General features: G+C 37.7%; 1 protein-coding gene across 8 annotated transcripts in view; it reads right to left on the minus strand.

Moving 5' to 3' along the window:
- Positions 1-1,267: 1,267 nt before the first annotated feature.
- The window catches only part of dlgap2a (discs, large (Drosophila) homolog-associated protein 2a), a 199,601-nt gene continuing 184,551 nt past the window's right edge, over positions 1,268-16,317 (minus strand). For all 8 annotated transcript variants that reach the window (XM_088087247.1, XM_088087246.1, XM_088087252.1 and 5 more), the window contains 2 exons: positions 10,564-10,716; positions 1,268-8,877 (listed from right to left, as the gene is read on the minus strand). In XM_088087247.1, the coding sequence (XP_087943373.1) occupies positions 8,671-8,877; positions 10,564-10,716 (360 nt within the window). In that variant the 3' untranslated portion in view covers positions 1,268-8,670. The remainder of the gene's footprint in view (positions 8,878-10,563; positions 10,717-16,317) is intronic.

The raw sequence follows: 16,317 nt of genomic DNA on the forward strand, positions 1-16,317 counted from the left end.
TTCATAAATGACTGCAGAATATTTAAAGACATCTGCAATATGAACATATTAACTACCAATACATAAATGTAAATGTAAGTACCTGACAATAAAACCCAATGCAGATTCTGATTTTGATTAACTATAATCAAATGTCTTTGAACAAGGTTATTTTTGATTTGGAAGAATCTGAATATGTGGCAAGAGTTCATATGAACTCAACTATTCACCATTGTCTACTTTTTTGCTGTTTATTGCTTATTAGCTTGCATATTGTAACCCATTACTTGAGAACAGAGGTCTGTGAATTGCAATAGTTATGTGCTTTAATGGATTTACTAAGTGTGAAGAGGAGGCGATTTAAGAACAGGGCACCTGTTAATCAAACTACTCGTGAATAAGTCATGAGCAAGACCTCACTTTAGAATGGGGAGCATATTAAATAGAATTAGAGAGAATTCATTTATAGTTATTTGGGCAATGTTAAAACCTGTAGTTTTGGGTTCTGTTACATGAGAAAAGAACATTTTTATTGTGTGTTATTAATGTGGTACTCCCACCTTACAAGGTCTGGAGTGAGCAAAGCATATTAAGATCGTAATTCTTGTACAACAACCTCCTGACTCTCTATCAATAAGCCGTGATAAGGAGGTGACTGAGGAAAAACGCTTTATGAATTAAATTGTAGTTGTAGGATGGGGTTGTGCAGAATAAGACATTAATAAGTGCTTTATAACGACTAATAAAAAGCTGAAATGCAACTCGAATGCATGCTAATGAGGAACTAGTTAATAGTTAATATGTAATTTAAACTGTTACCAAACACTGTTTCATATTTTGTTCTTTATTTTGTTAAATGGTTGAGTCTCTAAATGCCAAATCACTGGTGACCGTCCTGACTCACCTCACAGAGAACAGTAAAAGATAAATGCGCCATTGTCTTTGACGGATGATTCAGAGCTGCCCTTCATCTTTATTTCATTGCTAGTTTGGTTAGCTGCCTGAATACAGATATAAAATGCATGAAATGTCAAGAACGGTTTGATAAATTCATCAAGGTTTCCTTCTGTGAGCTGAGATACTACCATCGGGAATACTGCTATTATTGGGACAAGCATAGGATAGCAGAATAATGTAGTTTGGTGTCTGACAAGATGAAATAAGATATTTAAGAGGTTTTCATGTAAATTCCTAATATTTCACGAAATAGGATATTTTTACTCTACTTGGCACAGTAGCAAGAGTTTTACAAAGTAAACAGGCACAGCACAGACAAACTTTTCCAAACTTTTTCTTCAAAAAATTTAATTGCAGAATTATTTACACTGGATGACCTCAGCAATGATCAAACTACTCAAAGAGCAAAATCTTTCAATAGCTCTGCTAGGAAAGAATGAAGGGAAAATGCATATGTTGTTGCAAACTACTCAAATGATACAAAAATAACCCAACGATAACGGCAACTTGCACTGAAATAACACACATTGAAAAATGCATATGTGATTGACCTTAACATATACATAACATATCAGTGGGACGGTGTCATAATTTAAACCAAAACTAAAAAAAATAAATAAGCCTACATTCAGAATCAGTATTTCGCATGCCGTCATATCAGCTTATAAAATAACCATAACAAAGTAAAAATGACAACAAAACATGAATAAAATGCAGAAAATAGTCATGTTTCAATGAAGCATATATTATATATTTATATATCTATATATATTTCTTTACAAATAATGAATATTTGGCATTATATTCATCCTCACTATAGATATGATATACAAGAGATGAAAATAGTTTTAGCTAAACGTCTACCTTTTTCATTTGTATCTAGTAATTATAGAGTGGTTTCACATTCCAAGTTCAAGGAAGTGTTGTATCTCAGTGAGTCTTTCCACGGCATGGTTTACGAAAAAGTCCCGTTGAAATATTTCACATCACGGGTTCTATAGTTTAAAAGCAGACAGTAGACAGTCGTACCAGAGGTGAGGCCACAGATGTGGAGAGGCGAGCTGAAATGACAGCAACATGTGATGGAAAATGGGGAAAAGTTAGGCGATGGAAGGAATGGTTTGCTTATGTAAAACTGATGACGAATAATGTGACTGTAATGCTTTTACAGTATGCTGGATAAGTCAAAAAAGATGGCACTTATAGTTAATTGCTGCCCTCATGACATTAAATGTGACACTGGTGCAATTTTCTGCCCTTGGGGTTTTTTTTTCACAACGTTTTGGTGGGTGACTAGCTGTTAATACCATGATTTCACCACAGTTGCATCACAGTCACTATTGAATCCTCCAGTGCTTACAGTTTCACACAACCGCGCACCACACATGCAACCAAAAGGGATCCAACATAAAACACCAACTGACATAAGTTTCAAGGACACACAAGATCACTCTGTAACAAGAGGCTGCTTGTGTGTATCTGGACAGAAATGAATAAAAAGGTTAAAACTTTTCATTGATGGAAAATATTTTCACTGGGAGACCAACTTGACCCAGCCATTACAGCAGAGAGATTTTGTTCATATTTTAGAAAATGGCTCATAGAGACTCTCAAGGTAATGTTTTTTTTTTCCAAAAGGGAATGATTCTCAAAACAAAATGATTTTTTTCTGCCGGCCCGGCTCTTACCTCTAACTGTAGCTGTAAATTTACAAAAGTCTGTGTCTCTGCTGCACAAATTCCAACATTATCTCCTTCCTTGTGACTTCTTAAAGGTCCAGTGTGTAGGATTTAGGGGAATATATTGGCAGAAACAGAATATAGTATGTTTTCTATGAAACATGTTTCTATAACCTTGGAATGAGCTGTTTACATCTGTATAGGGAGCGGAGATTGTTATATTGCACTACCATGTTTCCACAGTAGCTAAAACAGACAAACCAAACACTGAGCCTATACAGGAACAACTGAGTTTTTGTGTCTGCTACCATAGTTAGCTCTCTCTCCCCAATGAGCAGCATCCCAAGAAAAACAGATTTTTACTCAGTGTTTTTACCCATTTAAATTATTGGGTCAGTTTGTTTTAGAGAGGAAGACACCTCTGCTGATAATTCAGGTCTTGGTAAAAACCTACTGAACTTCTTTATCTTAATTTATCAGAGAACAAAAGTGAGCATGTGTGCTGGGCTGCTGGTAAAAACCTGAACATCGCAATCCTAAATTATCAGAGGGAAATGGTGAGTACACATTAGCAGGTACTGGACTAGTGGTCCATCTGTTGCCAAACAGCACAGGAAAAACAATCATTTGTGACGTGAAACTGTTTAATTTACCATTTATATTGATTTTAATCACCTGGTCCGTTTGTTTTGGAGAGGAAGAGACCTCTGTGGAGAATTCATCTTCCAGTAAACAACTCAAACAATAAACAGAGAGGGATTTCTGACCTGGAGAAGTTTCAGCTGATTGCAATCCTCACCACTAGATGCCATTAAATCCCCCTAAAACGTACACACTGTTCCTTTAAACGGATGCCACAATAGAATTTGAAAAGGTTTCTTTGTGGTTTAACTTGAAAAAACAGACAGTCTCATTGCAGTAATGTGAATGCCTCTCGAAGGAGCAAGACAGATATTTTAAACTGAACCAAGGTGTTGGATGCACTTAATTTATTCACAGCCCTGATCAAGTTGCATAAAGGAAAAGCTCTTCTGTTGTTTCAATGACTTCAGTGAAACCAGCCGAGCACAGATTGATAGAAAGACGTGTTGTGCTGATGCCTAAGTTCTATAGTATAAGCCACTATTCAGCAATACATTTATCAACACAAGCTTTGAAGGGCCTTGGAGGCTGTTAGCTTGATCTCACCAAGGACCCGAAATCTTACATAAGCTGCTTTGCTTAGTCAAAGGCGGGTTGAAAAAAAAAAAAAAAACCCAGCACAGCACCCTAGCGATCCACACAGAACAGCCTTCCAGCGACACAACAGCATACAACACCAGCAGTTTGGGGCTCGGTGCGGAGCTCTCGTCTCCTCTAAGCCAGCATATGTCAGGCCGAGTCTGTCTCTCTCCCGTCTGCCTGCCACTGTGGCAACAGCAGGGGAACGTCTCGGCTCTGCCAACTGCCTGGCATCACACACCCAGACGCTTTCCAGCAACCCACTGTCATACTGTTAAAGGTCCCCTGCGCCTCTGCGATGATGAAAAAACAGCAGAATTTTAGATGGGCGTGTTTTTTTTCTTCTGAGAAATGTGTAATCTAACAGTCAGCCATGGGCTATTAAAAGCCCAATCTTTAATTGAAGTATTGCACAGCATGTTTGTCACTCTACCGCTGACTTTGGTTTCTTAGTGATTTGTTGGACTGAGTTTACTTCTTAGCTCTCTAAAATGTCTGAATTTATGGCACCTAAACAATGTCTTCATTTGAACGCTGCATCAAATTAGACTAAAACATATCTAAACTTAGAGTCATGATGTGTCAAGAGCCTACATTCACAGACACAGAGTCCTGTATATAATTAAAAAATCTGGATTATATTTGATAGAAATATACGGAAACATAATTATGGATGAATTACTGAATGGTCCTACAGGACATAGGCCAAGGAGCCCCAAGTGTCAGGGGCCCTTCTGGCCTTCACATACAAAGTGTCCCTTGAAGAGACATGAACCAACCAGGAAGAGACTCAAAAAGACCACAAAGAAACACAATATGACCACAAAGAGATGAAAAACAGCTGCAAAGAGACATAAAGATACTTGAAATGTTCACATAAACCAGCAAAACAATCACAAAGAGACGTGAAATGACTAAAAAGAGACTAAAACCACAGGGATATGCATAATGACTACAAAGAGACACAAAATAGGCTAAACAACTTTAGTGTCTTTGTGTTGTTGGAGAGGTGGTGGGGCCTTCTGCATGTCTGTGCCCAGGGGCCCATTGTCTTATAAACCGCCGATGAGTGTAATACATTCACTTTACATTATTCTGCTCTGTTTTTCTGAATTAATGAAATTATTATCTCAGAATTCTGAGAAAAGTTTTCAAAGGGAAAAAATGATTCTTCTTTTAAATGGATTATATATAATCATGTTGTTAATCATAAGCAAGTGCAGAACTTTTTTCCCCGATGAAAAGATTTCTCAGAATTCTGAGATGATGTCGTTAATTAAAAAAAGAAAGTTTTTTTTTTTTAAAGTAAATGCATTACAATTCCATTAAAATTCAATCTGTTGCATAAAAAAGAAAATGATATGTTATGGTTTGGTATCCAAAATTTGTTTTAACAGAGTGCAGATGACTTAGAGATATTGTGTATGTGTGTGTGTGTGTGTGTGTGTGTGTGTGTGTGTGTGTGCAGGTCAGGCCACAGTTGGGTAGTAGTAGGGAAATTCAGTCACGCTGACCCCAGATATATTTTCTGAATGTCAGCACTGTGCTACAAAAACAAGATGCACGCACACATATCAACAAAACACACGTACATGGAGAATATTCAAATCCGTAGAAATGTACTTCATTGTTACCGCTATGTGATCAATCTCTGTGGGCCTAGCCATAATGAACACTGGCAGAGTAACTCAACCAAAAGGAAATAAAAATAGATTTTTTTGTGACATAGCCTATCGATCAGCTGACAGTGCACTGTGTTGCATTGATTGTTTGTCTAGTACTGTATTTTTTAAATAAAAAGCAGCACCATTTAGTTGGTTGATTATCCAGCGTTTTTAGCAATAGTTTTCAGTTTTTAGGTCAGTGATTTGAATATAACGTTGGCAACACAATTAGGACTGATGTTCTGGCACCAGAGATTGATAATAAAGAGCAGCAGAATAGCTTTTGCTTAAGATGATTTAACTATATGGGAAACTTATACCTGAAAATAAACTATATGACTACTAGAGACTCTTATCCAAGGCTTCATAACTTTCTCATCATGCACCATGATTGGGTTGCACCAGCTATTTATAAATCCATCACTAAGTCTGTGTATAAAATGTGTGTCCTAAGATCTGATTGTAGCCTGCTGGCAAAGTTCAAATGAAAAATTTACTCAATTTTGTTGCACATTGCAAACTTGTACTACTTGTGCTGGCAAAAGGAATATTTCAACAACATAAGGAGCATTTGTTTATCTCACCCTATGTTACCTTGAGTTCGTTAAGAAATGTTTTTCTTGCATGCCTCCATGGTGAACAAAGAATCCAAAAATAGAAAAACATCTTAATGAATTGAAATTAAAGGAAACTGTGTTCAAAAATGGAAAAACTACATTAAAACATCCGTTAACAAACTCTCACATAAATTGAGCAGTATAATCCAAGTCTCATGTATCCAGTTGCATACTCAGTACTTTCCAAACACTTGTATTTTTGCTAAAACCTTAATATTTATAACACTTTTGCATGAACAGTCTCAGGCATGGACAAGTAATGTGCTACTAGAGTTGAAACATACACGCTTACTCAGGTGAGCTACTATGCAAGTTTCAAATAATAAGGTTTTAAGGAAAATACATGTGTACTGAACACACGACAATGAGACTTGGATTATACTGCACAAGTTGCATGAGAGTTTGTAAACAGATGTTTTGATATATTTTTTTTTAGCCCCCGTTTACAGCAATTCATAATGCTCACTATGGAGACATGCTAGAAAAACATTTTCTTATTCATTCTATTCATGTAACTTGGGGTAAGTAATTAATATACAAATTATCATTAAGTGGGTGATATTAGGAATATGCGTTTCACAGTTAGCAGTATTTCTGCAGTTTCAAAAGAGCTGAAAATATTATATTTATAAATATATTTTAGCCTGTGTGTATTGTTATTTTTCACAAAATGTGAACAACATTATTAAAAGACATTTTGATCCAGTGTCAGGCTAGTTATGTCAACCATATTTCAAAATAACACTAACTTTGTCAGTTGGTGCAGTTAAAATAGTTCCACCTGGCTTGTGTGTAAGTACAGCTAATCTACAGGATTTTTTTGTATGGTCAAACTGTTTTAATTTGATGTGGAAATCTCCACTAAAACACTCCTAAGAAAGCTACATTTATGAACAGCTGGTTCAACTGGTGCATCTCAACACTGATGGGAATAAAAGGCAAACAATAATATCTAGCTAACTACATCATACTGAGACAAAATATCACACACTGGTCTGCATAGCCACAGACAGTTATAAATCCCAGTCCTTGTGTTTTTTCTTTCCACAGACTTGCAAAGTTTACGTAATTTGGGCCTTGCTGCCTGCATCCCTCTGGAATGCCTTTGCCCCACTTTTGTTTCATTATTTCCCAGCCTCTCCGAGAGGGAGTGAACGCAGCTGGGATACTGCTTCAGGAGACGTTCACAAACACAGAACTTTTCAAGAAATATGAAGATTACAAATCATTTCTTGGATTAATGAAACTAGTATGCAGATATTTTGTTCATGTTCTGGCAGTTTTTTTTTTTCTATCACTCCTCATTAACTGTGGCTGAGGGCGCTACTTGAAAGGGCCTGAGAGAAGTTTAATAGATGAAAACACAGCAGTGTGATTTTGCGTTTGTGTGATCGAGCCGCTGTATGTGAGCAACAGACCCAGATTTGTCAAAAGCAATAGAGAGGGCAGGCAAGAAGCGGACATGAGGGAAAAAAATATAGCCTACACAATAAATATTCTTCCCGCTCACAATTAAAAAATACAACAGTACTATTGTGAACTTGGGTATGTACATTTCCCTTGGAAATAGAGAGAATTGTAATAAGTGCATAAGTGCATTTGTCTACACATTTTGATCTAAGGAGTTACACAAACCTTCATAGTTTTTTTCTACTGCATTGACATAATGAAAATGTTGGCACAAGACTTGCATGTTTTCAGCTTCAAGTAAATGTCAATATTTGAAAGTTGGCAACAGGAACATGAGATATATAGGAAAGTCGTTTGAAATGTGCATGTTAATGAGCTGATAGATGTCATTCGTCCACCAATCCAGACCAAGAAACACGTTTACAACTACAACCAGATTGAGTAGAAAGCTGCATTTTTCAACACTGACCAGTCCAGAGCTTACAAGGGCTGCCTGAATAACCTTGAATGGGTGATCAGTGCCACATGCACATAGTTGAGGTATTTCAAGCATTGGCACTTTTCAAAGGTTTTGAACTTACAACAATTTTGTGATATTTAGCTTGTAATTAACACTTATCCCCAAAAAAGACCAAATAAACAAAAAGAGTCATAATGTAACCTTAAATTATTAAAAATACTGAAGGGTTACTGACTTTGACCATTTTAGATCCACTTGAAATAAATATAATTCCTCTCATTTACTCGTTTTAGCTCAAAGGCCTGGTTGCTGGTAGGTTTTCAAAGCTGCACTTTTTAAATGGCACTTTGCAAATGCTGAAAAACTACAGATGTGCCCATCCAGGACACTGGATGAGAGAGCTTGTAGGCTGAGGATTAGGACCACCAGCTAACCAAGGAGAAACCCAACCAACCCATGTCAGACATACATTTCCGCTTACACTTATTCTGGCAATGGGAGAAGAGGCTTGGCACATCCTACAGACCAATGGTGTTGGCGATGGGCACTGAGGATGGCTATCGAGATCAGACAACAGATGGATAAAAGAAGAGTAGAGAGAATAGCAGTCTAGAAAAAAGGCTAGTTTGAAAGTTGTTAGAGTGTGGGAGCAGGGAGACGTGTCGGCCCTGGACCCTGTCTTCTCAAAGTCTAGTCTGAGCCTCGGGAATATAGATCTCGATGCTGTCTGCTCGCTCCGAGGCCGAGTTCTGCCGGAAGGAGGCTGCCCGCTTAGCTGCCATGAGCCGCCGACGGGCCTCCTGCCGCTGCCTGTCTGGGAGGTCCAGGGATTTCTCCCTCGTCACCATACTCCTCTGTCGAATTGTCTTCTTTGGTACGGGGGCTGGTGGCTTTAGGAAGGAGAGAGGATAATTAATTGAGGCGTGTTTGTACAGCTTCAGTTAGTGCTTCAACAATTTAGCGGGGACTATCGTGATCAGAAAACACCAACAAACCCAGTGTTTGAGATTATGATGCAGCCCTGTTGGCGTGTTTTGATCTGTACCACAAACAAAGCTGTGTTTTTAAGTTTGCCAACTTTGTCTCAAAAGCCTGGAAAAGAAGACAAATTATTTAATTAGAACTGATTTTTCCTGTACCACATAGTAAATGTTTCTGTCAGCGATTTATGAGTTTTGTTGTATTCAGTGATGATCTGAAGAGCAGACTGTCAAATATGTTATTATTATTAAATAGCTGTTATTCTATTTTGGGACTTAATTTGAAAATGTGTACACTTCACCCTGGTCCTGTATGAAGTTATGATGTGTTATAAACAAATTGGCAGGGCATAATAATATGCATGACTCAGTCATATAGATTTCATTCTTTAATTCTGTAACATAAACAAAGACTTGTTCAGGTTTTTTTGTACAGTCTCTTAGAAAAAGTTTTTTCTAAGGGGCTGTATGAAAATGTTTGGGGTGGAGAAAAGTGCTAATAAGTTTATTCTTTTTATAGAAAAAAAATGCAACTCCTTCCCTCCATATCACAAAATAAATACATCAGTATCGAATTAGTAAAACTTTTTTCGCAAACAAATAGTGTACAGAGAAATCAGAAGGCACGAGACCTAACAGATGTGTCCGATATACAGTAGTACTAAATGTGTGAAGCACTTTGTGCTACATTCTTAGTATGAAAAGTGCTCTATAAATAAAGTTTGATTGATTTCTAAAGAAAGCAATTGTTTTTGGTCTTTTATTATGGATCTTTTCAATAATAATAATCACCCTTATCTTTCTAAATATGCTTCGACCAAAGGCCAACGCCAGACACAGTGAAACAAATCAATAATTCCCATGTTCTATACCAGCGATTTAGCCTCTTGAAAAGTGCAGACCAGATTTCATTGTGCATGTGTTAAATCAAAATAAAATTAAGCAATACAACATGGTGACTTCTCCTCTTTATAACCTCCTTGCATCCTGTGATGTAGTTGGGAGCAGGAAGAATTACAGGCTGGATTTTGCCTCTGGGTAGCCAGGGGGCGTGCTTTAGATGCTGTTAAAAAACAGAACTTATTAGTTTTTCTTTGCTTTGCAAACTAGCTACATGTCCAAGAGCAAAAATGCACACGAAATATGAGTGAAGAGCTCATTTTGGATGACTCAAATGTTCAGATATGTATTCCAGCCAGCATATGGCTGAAGAAATGCAGCGGAGAGGCAAAGGCTGGGGTTGCTGTGGCTGTGGAAGATATGGCCGGCTGGGAAGAGACTCTCCTTCTCAAAAAAATTTAGACAACCTTCGAAAAAAGAAAAAAATATGCAGTCTCTACTTTTCTGTCCCCCCTCCCCTAATATTTTTTTGTACAGTCCCTAATCTGAAATATGCAATCAAATGAAAAAAGGAATCAAAGTTCTGTCAGTTTTCTTAATACTATCCATTTTGTTTATGCTTTCACAGGATATGGAATCAGTTTCAGTCTTTGAGGTTTTAACAGTATCATTATACAAAATACACGCAACTAAAGATGCAGTAACATCATCAGGCTGTCGGGGTTCAGGGCTGACAGTACAGACAAGACCTCTCACCTTCTTCTCTGGGCTGTCTACGGGCCTCCAGTTGTTGTTCTTGATCTGCTGCAGCTGGTCAAACTTCATGGTGACGTCGTCGATGGAGAGCTGCAGAAGGTCCCAGAACCCAGCCAGGTCCTGAGAGGTGGGCCGCGGCATGGCACTGGGGTCCTATAACGGAAACAGGATAGAAAAGATACAGCAAAGATAACATTAACCTCTATGGTAACAATATGCAGAGAGCCGAACTGCTGTGGATTGTAGTCCAGATGATAAGCACTGTTACGCTTGCACCACACGAGTTATTGTACTTCAGCGTAAGTCCACTAGATGTCCTTATCAGACTCATCAAAACGGGAATGAGTGCCAGTTTGGGGGATTTGGGCTGAAATGAGGGATAACAACTTGTGATGGAGACCAATCCAGTCTAGTTTCAATGAATGAGCTCAGAAATAATAAACTGCCTTTGTCAGTTCAGTCCTTTTCATCACTCCGTTCCTGATATGAAAGAAACATCAGATTAAGGGGCGCCTCATTGTCTTTGCAACGAGCCTGCAGTTGCTGCAGGTTTTAATGAGTCATGAGATTCTGGGCGTTAATAATAGAATTCTGAGGTGATTTTAGTCCAACTTTTTTCTGTTAGGTTTAAGCTTTTCTTCCATTAATGATGTCCCCCCTGCTCAACATGTTCATTATTTATACACCAGAAAAAGTCAACATTTCTGCTTGCAGACTGAACACAGACGCTTGAAAAGAAAACACATGAGCTATTTTGTTACTATAATACACATCGGAACCCAATCAGTAAATGCCGAGTGTGACCTATGACTATGAATGTTATCACATAACTACACCCACCTACGGCACCAAGCAGCTACATATTCACATGGTCCTAATGTTAAGAAAACAGTAATATGGTGTGAACATCAGTGGTCCAAAATATTTGAGCTGTGGGCGTTCCTCACCAAATTTCCAAAGCATTTTCCCCACAGATTTCAAATTTATGCAGAGAACATGCTCTGTGATTCACATTTTGTTCTAAACCAAACATTACACACACATTAACATCTCCACATTAAATATTAAAACTGTGCAATCTTTGCTTTCTATCAAAAATCAGATGCAAAAATTCAGCAGGAAATGGGTCCTCTGAGCAGAGCCAAGTTCTTTCTGTCGTTGGATTGATTTAGTGTAAAACTGGTGTGAAAGACAGTTTTGCGTCAACAGTGGTCTCATCACAGTTTCATTTATTCAGACTTTTTACACAACATGGTGCGAATAATATCAAGGTCACAGGTTTACTGTATATGGACTATGGGCTTTTAAGGGGCAATGAGTGCAGTTTGTGGTTAAAACAATGGGGCACTAATGAAACCGTTTGTTATAAAGCTTTTTGTGTGTTCCAGATAAATGTTATTAAAACTGACTGAGCAGACATACCTGCACTGGGAGATTATTTTCCCATTCACTGCAGCAATATGGACTATTTTTGAAGCCATGTGAGATAAAAGTATGCCTCAAAAATCAAGGACACTCAAATGTGGTCTTCAACCCTCTTAACTGAATATTAGACCAACAGAAGAACATTTACTCAATCATATCACATTTCTTTAGGGAATAGCATAGTAGGATGAACAACATAAACATATATTAACCTGCATTTATGTATTTTTAGAAAAATTGTAAACATTTGTTCCAGACTGGAAAAAAAAAAATCACGTTGATCATGAAATCAATCAAATTGATGTCACATAACATAAAAACATGTCAAACGAAAGTAAATTTTAAGTTGATGATATTTTTCACATATTACATTTCCTAACACGTAATTCATAATATGATACAACACATCTACTTTGTAATGTCCGTGTTATTTCCACATTAGGACTTAAAGCTCATGAACACAACAAAGTGGAAGAAATACTTCCTAACGGGAAAATGAGACCACCCACAATTTAATCTAAATGACATGTTAATTCTTTGCAAAATTTAAGTCAACTTGCTGTGAGGGAATAACCCCGGAGACATTCCCGCACTCACACTACAAATCTCATGACATTTACATTACGTGGCTGGTGAAAGGTGCTGGTGTCTGATGGTCCAATAGATTTACAATATGATGGCAGTGCCTGGTATTTTATATGCTACATTTAGGGGTGAGTTATTACATAATCCTTTTATCATTTGTTTTTTTAGTGGTTCTTTCTACATTGCAATGTGGCACCATGACCTGAAGTTACAAATCACTGAATCAGACGACATGACTTCAGCCAAGTTATATATCAGTCTAATAAACTGTCTATGTGATACAGAGATTATAGTTTACAGTAACACACTTTTACTTCAGTTATTTTTTTAAAAAATTCTCACTTGGCCTGACTCAAATCCTCTAAATTTGCATAATATTCCAATTGAGTTTTACTTTGATATTTGTATAGTATTATAAGATTAGTATAATTCTCCTTTCTAAAGCGAAATAGTTTATCAAATTTACTCCAGATTTAAAATATCATAGTATCCATCATGTAAGGTAAGCTGGGAACACAACACACTTCTGTTATCTGCAATTACAGTGGGAGGACTTCGGCACTTCATCAGCTTTATTCTGACCTCTGAACTGGTGATGTTCTGCAAACTGTCTCAGAAGTCTGGCGGCTTCTAATATCCAGAGCTGGCAGATTTATCAGGAGTCGGTGAGTTTTAAGCCCTGGCTGTGTCAGTGTATGCTTTTAATCCTGGAGCTCCTCCTCCAGAGAAGCGTAATGCTTGTCTTTCGTTTAGAGCAAATCAACCTTTGCAAAAGTTGATCCAGGTAGAGAGAAATTAGACATCTCTTCAAGCCTCTAATTTCCTGGCATTTATTTAGAAATGCTGCAGTTTTTATAATGTAACTTTGTTAAAGGTCCAGTGTGTTGGATTTAGGGGGGAATATTGGCAGATATGATATACTTTTTTTTTTTTTTTTTTTACCTTAGAATGAGCCATTTTTTATTTTTATTTTTGTCCTCCTCCACAGTCTGTCATGTTGTTTCTACAGTAGCTCAGAAGAACAGACCAAACACTGGCTCAAGATAGGGTCATTTCTGTTTTTAGCCACCATTGTTCTCCTACATGCTTGGCACATAGGAGAAGTGTGAGTTTGTTAAAAATCTGCAACCTCACCCTGCAACTATCCTCAAACAACAGTTTGTATGCTTTCTAACGAATGAGCACCCCATGAATGATGTTATTTAAGTTAAGTTCTTAATGCAACATTATGTAGGTTAGAAATGTAGAGTTACTTTAGTCAGATTTAGGAAAAAGAAACATTGTGACACAGTATCTCAAAATGACTCAAAGTTCACTCAGAGTTGACATGGTTCTGAACACCGGTCTCATGGGAGACATTGCATTTTGTGACTCTTCTACCACCCCAGTCTACCTCCTTAAGGCCCACACACAAAACTGACATCAAAGAACCTGCTGTGATGAAGCCAATTGGTGCATCGCCTGTGTCTCAGCAAAAAAAGTTGCACTTGACACCACAAACACTACAACCAATAACTCTCCACACCAGCAGACAGCGGTAGTCAGTAGTCGCCATTCAAAAAGGGAAACTGGAAGATGGCCGTGGCACTATTTAACAAAGCATATTTACCGTGCAAGTTAACAATAACAGAAATCATCATGAAAAGTTTCTACCACAGAGCTCACTGGCTAAAGAAAAACAATGGTACCTAATATAACAAGTTTGCTTTGACCTCTCTGTCTGTCTTGACTTTAGCTCATCTCTTCACGTGAACTGAGCTGAACTGCTAGTCAGAGTGATTTCATTCATTGACGAGCTCCAATGTCACTGACACAGATTTAACATGCTGAATTGGGGGAAAAAAGGTGACGAGGGCCAACGGTGCGGGATTGCAACAATTTGGGTGACCACTGACGGCCCAACATTGACCGTCGGATTGGTATGTCAGGGCTTCAACATGGACTACTCCCATCAATCACATGATTACAGCCTTACCAAATATACGGGTTATAAACAAATTACTTGCTAAAGATTGATGGATATATATATGAATTTTGGTGCATTTCTTTTCATAGATATACATATGAACAGTGCATGACAACAGCCTGCACCGCTAAATGCCACTAAATCCTACATACTAGACCTGCATATTATGGTGTCCTTCAATGAGACAAAGTGCTTGTCTTGAGTCTAAAAGGCTGCTTCACTGTATCTAATCCACCTGCAATTCTCACTCTCCCTGAGTGAGCATTTTCTGCTGCACATTTTGAAAATAAGCAAGACTATCTCTCATAACTCTGCACCAACTTCATTTGAAATATTGGGTAGTTGCTCAGATCAATAAAACGAGCTGAGAACAGTGCAAGAAAAATACGAAGCAGAAATCTCTGACCCTGTGTGTTCCTGCACTGGATGAGCAACAGAGCGGCTCGTGTTTGGATATTTAGGTCTATTTAAACCCAGGTTCAGCTCAGCATTCTGTTCTTTTCCTCAGGACAAAACTGCTTCATAATAATACACCCATCCACACCCATGTATTGTTCATTTCAAAACATTCAGGTCACATATAAATTTGCCAGATAGCCATTGATTCTCAGTGTTGTAGCTTTCTACAATCAATAATATTCAGGGGGCTTTGATTCAGTTTATAAATGGGGGCTAAAGCATTAAATGTGTATTGAGGATTGGAGAACAAAGGTGATGTGGACACATTTAAAGAGTGTGGAGCTGTTGTTCATGTCACAAGTTAATTGCACAGTGCAGCCAGTGTTTTTGCTTTGATCACTCTGCAGCTGCATCATACTCACTTTTCTTCACTCACTTAAAATTCAGATGTGATGTTTTCTAATTTATGCATATGGAAAAAAAAAGAATGGAATCTCTTATTATTTAAATTCTGATCCAGAGCCCATGAATGGGCTAAAAAAAAAGTGGATTTGACCTACATGTGACTGGAATGCTAAGTTTGTCGTCAAGAAAATAATAAAATCTGGCTCACTCACTAAGACTCAGAAATGAGTCATACACTGATATATGAAGGAAAAAGTGGACAAAAACTTGCTCAAATAATGACAATGGCAGATGGCTTGTTCCGCCCACACTTTTCTTTCTGTTGTATGCTTTACCTTTCATGGATCATCGTGGACAAATTATGTAGAGCTGCATAAAGACATACTGTCCCTTATTGAAAGTGTGTTAGAAAGACAATATCTAAGTATTATCATCTGTAATCAGAAGGCATTTTGAGGTTATTTTATATGTAAAATGCTGGTCTTAGCTTTGCAACGATATCAGTTTTGCTTATATTTTCCAAATATTGAATAATACATCACATTACATAATGACTGAACCATGATTTCGAGATAAAGGCCTTCAAAATGTGTTGTGCGGCGCCTGCAAATATATGTGAAAGAGCCCAGTGGTCTTCTAAACTGCAAGTGCATGCTGTACTCCAGGGGCAAACTCCGGTTTGTTTATGTTAACCACGAAAAACAGCGGTAATGTTGCAATGGACTTCACAGGATCCCAATTTGGATTAATTTTTTAAATGAAAAACCTTTTTGATTCTTTTTATTGGGGAACCTTTATGGACTAAAAGGATATAAATAATTGAGAATTGGACACATATTTTGACTTTAGGACCGCTTTTAGGGTAGAGAGTAACCATTTTTTTGTCATTCCTGTTTACCCTGTTGGTGTTCTGGTATATCCATATGAATGTGCTATTGACATATTTCACAGCCATCTTATCATCGTGCCTTTAC

This window comes from Plectropomus leopardus, chromosome 14 (assembly GCF_026936395.1).
Source record: "Plectropomus leopardus strain MGB_pleo_1.0 chromosome 14, ASM2693639v1, whole genome shotgun sequence".
NCBI lineage: Eukaryota > Metazoa > Chordata > Actinopteri > Perciformes > Serranidae > Plectropomus > Plectropomus leopardus.